The sequence below is a fragment of the Aegilops tauschii genome, chromosome 3 (assembly GCF_002575655.3).
Source record: "Aegilops tauschii subsp. strangulata cultivar AL8/78 chromosome 3, Aet v6.0, whole genome shotgun sequence".
NCBI lineage: Eukaryota > Viridiplantae > Streptophyta > Magnoliopsida > Poales > Poaceae > Aegilops > Aegilops tauschii.
The window spans coordinates 555,358,674-555,364,063 of NC_053037.3; the positions used below are offsets into that span (position 1 = coordinate 555,358,674).

The window sequence follows — 5,390 nt, forward strand, 5'->3', positions numbered from 1 at the left end:
GGCGTCTCTCCTGTAGAAATAGGCACCGGTGCTTCAGAAAAACCCTGTTTATTTTTCTAAGCACCACCGTACGCATCAAGCTTTGTACAAGGCTTATCATGCATCACCAAAATAGTATTAACAACTTGGAACACTAAACCAGAGTAGCAGCAAACTCTTAAGATAAACGGCAGATCAACCACCGCACAGCATAAGTTCAGACACACCATAGGACATAAGTTCAGACACACCGAACAACAAAGAAACATAGATATCATAAAAGGACACTGCGCTAGCAACTTGAAGGCAGACTTTGATCTCTCTTCATGCCGCGTAGTGGCAGTGGTAGTAGGGGTCAGCCTCCTGTGCTTCTGAAATTTCCACACCTGATTTGATGTTGTCTATTATCTTCCAAGCCTTGTAGGTGGCGTACGCATCCTTCGCTGCGTACTCGATGAGGTAGTCTGGCAGCGGGCTGATCCCCCACAGTTTATGGTCTTCGGTCCTGTTGATCTTCTTCTTCATGTTTTGGTAAAATGGGTGGATGACGCTGGCTGCAACATCAGCCAAGGAGTCGTACTGCTTCTTTCTGCCGGCATATGGAACTCTATAGTTTTTCTGAATGTCGATGTACTTTTCGGGGTTGATCTCCAAACCAGACATCTTCAGCATCTGTTTGTCATTATGAATGCTGAAACCGGCAAAGGTGAACAACTTCTTCTCCTGGAGGAAGCTCTTGAGGCGCTTGGGCCTTCAAGGGGAGAGACATATTGAAGATTAGTAGTAATTTTGAAGATTTAGGAGTTGTTTGGTTTGTGACTAACTTTGCCAAAGATTGCCACACCTAAGGTTAGGCAAGTTTGACCAACTTAGGTGTGTGTTTGGTTCAAGCCACACCTTAGGCAAGCCACACTTGGGTCCCACATGGCATACACACAAAAAGTGTGGCAAGATTCCCTTAGGCTTGCCAACTTGTGGCCCTCATTTTGATGAACTAACCTTAGGCAAACTTGGCAAAAAATTGTGGCAAAGTGTGACAATGCTAGTGCTAGAACCAAACAATACGAGTGATGAATGCATGAAGTACATGATGTTATTTCTCTTTTTGGATCATACAATTGAAAATAACACTACAGCAAACTACTTCACTACATCAACTTCAGAAACAACTTTTAATACATCTAGTCCAGTGCATCCACACCGGTAGACACAACACTAATGCATCAATATCAAAAACTACACTAGTATATCAGAAACTACACTAGTAGACACAACACTAATACATCTAGTCCAGTGCATCAACTTTAGAAAATAACACTAATGCATCCACAGCGGTAGACACAACACTAATGCATCAAGATCAGAAACTACACTAGTATATCAAGTTTGGTGATTAATTTGGTGCAAGATTTTAAGATACTAATCCAGTGCATCAGGGTAAAAATCTATGCCAGTGCATGTACTTGAGAAACCACACTAGTGCGTCCACTTCACAATCTACACTAGTACATGTAGTTGAGAAACTAGGGTATATGAGTAGGATGGCTCACCATTTTGTGGCCGCAGCGATGTGGTAGACCAGGCAGAGTTCATCCACGCATAACTGCAGAACTGCTGCGTACTGCGGAGGTTCGTCATCCCTGGTATACTCCACATCAATGCCGACGAATCTAGGATACATGCCAACGGCTTTCATGAAGAGCCTCGTGAGCATTTCGTCGGCAGTGTCTGGATTGCTGGTGCAGACGACCTCCAGCGTCTCTTTGCCGTGGAGTTCCACCTTGTCAAGTTTGGTGGTGTAGTCGCGCTTCTCACCGGGGACCTGAACGTCGTCTTCCTTGATGCTCTGCTCTTCCTTGATGCTCTGGTCGGACGTCTCGCCACAGTGACGCTTGGTAGACGGCTCCTCCGCCATTGCCCTTCTCCAGCGACGGCGGTTTTGAGACAGAGACGGTGGTTGCAGTTTGTGGAGTAGATGGACGTGGTTCGCATAATGAGGGAGGAATGGAGGAGAAGGTGCCTTTTTGAGTTCTGGGGGAGGCGGTTCGTCGCGTGAGGGAGGCGCTCGTCGTTATCGTGATCGTGGGGGTCGTGGGGCTCGTGCTGTTGGTGTTCCATTCTGTAACCACCCACGGGCCTGCATCGTGGCCCATATCACTGGGTTTGTAGTCGTATGCAGGCCGTGGTGTGTGAGAAAACTCATGTTAGGTAGGTGGGCTTTTCTCCTCCTTCACCCGGCGGCCGTGATGTAAACATGAGAAGCAAGTTTGCTAAGGTTGTAAACGGACCCAATATTTTTCTACATCTTTGTATCAACATGAAAAGCAATCATGACTAGTTTGCTAAGGTTGTCGGCATTTGTATGGATTTTCTAAGGTTTTTGCAACGATAAAATGCTTAAAACACTTCTGACATGTTGTGATGTTTTCGGTATTTAGTGGTCTACTCGCTGGGATTATTCCACGGTGTGATGTTTTGTACGTGCCAGGTTGTAGTATGAAATGCTAACTGTTCTATATGGTAGTGGTTGGTCTCTAATTGGACCGACATGTTGAACTAGTATCAATGGTAGAGGCGTTCCGTTGTGCGCGACATCCAACAGTTCACATAATTAATTATCCAAAGATTAAGGTATCAAACCCTTGGTCATACAAAGCAACATTTCGTTCCTAAAAATTAAGGTACTTCCACATTCAAACTAACTAATACTACAAATTCGAAGGAACTACTTAATACATTAACAACACATAGGGAAGTAGCCCTGGTCCAACGGCTTGAGAAAGGACGAACACAAGCTAAAAGAAGAAGGATCAGCCAGTAGCAGCACCATCAGCCTCCCAGCCTCACAACTTCAGCCAGCCTGGTGAACTCCAGGTTTTCTCCTGCAAAACACACATGGGATGTTGGAGGCAAGAAAATAAATTTGCCAGGGGGCTTGTCATGGCATCTAATCGCACGGAATGCTAGTACAAATGATGGAGAACAAAACATCCAACATGAGCAAATTCATAGGAGTTCTAGATCCATGGATACCATCAAGAAAAAATGCTCAGTTCTAATTCAGACACAACACTTGGTGAAAACATGCATATTCATATCAACAACATTGATATGGCATCTTTGCAAGCTTGGGTCAGTGACTTGTCTTGTGTTTCATGGCATGACAATAATTTTAACAATAAATAGACATGAAATTGACCCAAACTCATGTACAAAGTTAGGACATATGATGCATGGATTAATTCACAAATAAATGACAAAATGCCAACTTTGTATAGAATTTGCAGTACTGAAATATTTCAGTGTGTACTGAAACTGCAGTACTGAAATAATTCAGTGTGCATCGGTGTGTACTGAAATTGTAGTAACGAAATATTTCATTGCCTACCGATGTGTACCGAAATATTTCAGTGTCTACCACTACAACATTACAAATTTTGCCTAGGGCAGTACCGAAATATTTCAGTGCCTACCGGTGTGTACCAAAATATTTCAGTGTCCACCACTACAACATTACAAATTTTGCCTAGGGCAGTACCGAAATATTTCAGTGCCTACCGGTGTGTACCAAAATATTTCAGTGTCCACCACTACAACATTACAAATTTTGCCTAGGGCAGTACCGAAATATTTCAGTGCCTACTGGTGTGTACCGAAATATTTCAGTGTCTACCACTAGAACATTACTAATTTTTCCTAGGGTTCATATGATGCCTAGGGTTCACATACATCATAATCATCCTCCAAATCCATGTACTCAAATATTCATGCAATTCATTGAGATTAAAATGCCATATAGCATTCCCTCTCTGAGCTATTACGATTAGTATCACCACGATGTAAGCACGAGCAGTAGGAAGATGAGGAGTGGGGAAGCTTACTCTAAACATAGCTACCGCCGCCGTTCAGATGAGGAGAGCGGCGAGGGAAGCGTGGAGAACGGCGGGGAAGCGAGGTCGCGACCACTGTCCTCCTCATCTTGTGCTTCGGAGTCTCCGATGACTCGGTTGGAGGCTGCACAATCTGCAACGGCACCTCGTGGACGGTGGGTTCCTGACCAGTGGATGCTCTACCCTGGATCTGAACGCCCACCACCTCCGCCTGGTCCACTTGCTGGACGAATTGGCCTGCTCCATCGCCCAGAGGAGGATCTCGATCTTGTGAATCGGTTGTGCGGGCGGGGGGCAAAGCTTTGCCCTCTCCTTCTTCGTCAAATTCTTGAGAGTGGCCATTGCCGTCCAGCTCATCTGCCTTGTATTGTCAAACCAAGAACGGATCTCCCTCAACCTGGCCAACTTGACCTGGTCGTCGCCGGCGATCTGCACGAAGTCGGTGTTCTCGCCGCCGGCCATCAGCTCGATCTGCCGATTCTTGCTTCGATGGAAGAGGGGGTGGGGGTGGGTGGGTGGGGGGGTTTGCCTGAGTGGAGAGAAGTTGCAGCAGCGAGAAGAAGGAGATGACTGCGGTGGACTTGGAGGAGAGGGCGGAGATGGCCGTCGATGAGTAATTGTGGAAGGTGTAGCACCATGGCGGCGGTTTTGCATTCGACGAGAGGGGCGGCGCGTGCAAATTTTCCTAGGACTAAACTGCCCCTATATTAAAACGCGTCCCCACCTTGTCACGAGTACCGGCCCCACTCGTTTTAGTACTTTCGCGTACTTTCATCGGAGTACTACCCAGTACTTCGTATTTGTCTGCCGTTAGATCGACATCAACGAACGGTTCTAAAAAAGCCCAACCACTCTAAAACTTGTATTTTTTTTAAGCAGACTAGAGAACTACTAGCATACATGAAGAGTAGTCTGAATGTTTTTCAGAAAAGAAAGCAAATCATTATCTGAAACAAAGTGCCAAAGAACATGTGCAGACTGAAGTAATCAAGACAGATTCATTGGCCCATTCAGAAGCGTAAATGATGTAGCTAGCATAGAGCATTCAGATGGTCCATTGCCCCCATGTGCTGTGCTGCGCTGCAACTAGATATGCCCCAGTTGTTCGAGACGCATGTACTCACCACTAAACAATTGCTTAATTAGTGCATGCCTCCGGGAGTAATGGAAGCCCAAAAGCGCTCTCCATTGCTTTATTAGTGCAAGCTTCCACTGCTCCACATGAATCGTAAGGTTGGGGACCTGTTCTTATGACAAAGACGAGTGCCGACCCGAAAGCTACATGTCTGCATTGCCCTCATGTGCTGTGCTGGGACTAGATATGTCCCAGCTGTTCGAAACACATGTACTCACCACTAAACAATCTTAATTAGTGCAAGCCTCCGGGGGTAATGGAAGCCCAAAGCTAGCTCTCCATTGCTTAATTCAGCCATGGCTTAACTAGTGCAAGCTTCCCCTGCTGCACATGACTCGTAAGGTTGGGGACCTGTTCTTATGACAAAGACGAATGCCGACCCAAAA

General features: G+C 45.8%; 1 protein-coding gene across 1 annotated transcript; it reads right to left on the minus strand.

Annotated features, from left to right (window-relative positions):
- Nucleotides 1-303: 303 nt before the first annotated feature.
- LOC120976012 (uncharacterized) lies at nt 304-1,894 on the minus strand. Its single transcript, XM_040402785.2, has 2 exons — nt 1,530-1,894; nt 304-730 (listed from the first exon to the last, which is right to left on the minus strand). The coding sequence occupies exons 1-2, from the start codon at nt 1,892-1,894 to the stop codon at nt 304-306; spliced, it is 792 nt and encodes a 263-aa protein (XP_040258719.2).
- Nucleotides 1,895-5,390: the final 3,496 nt, after the last annotated feature.

Excerpts from the sequence above, each read along its gene's own strand:
- LOC120976012 (XM_040402785.2), bottom strand. The coding sequence starts at position 1,894 with ATGGCGGAGGAGCCGTCTACCAAGCGTCACTGTGGCGAGACGTCCGAC. Across the intron at positions 731-1,529 it reads ATCGCTGCGGCCACAAAATG|GCCCAAGCGCCTCAAGAGCT; the intron begins GTGAGCCATCCT and ends CTCCCCTTGAAG.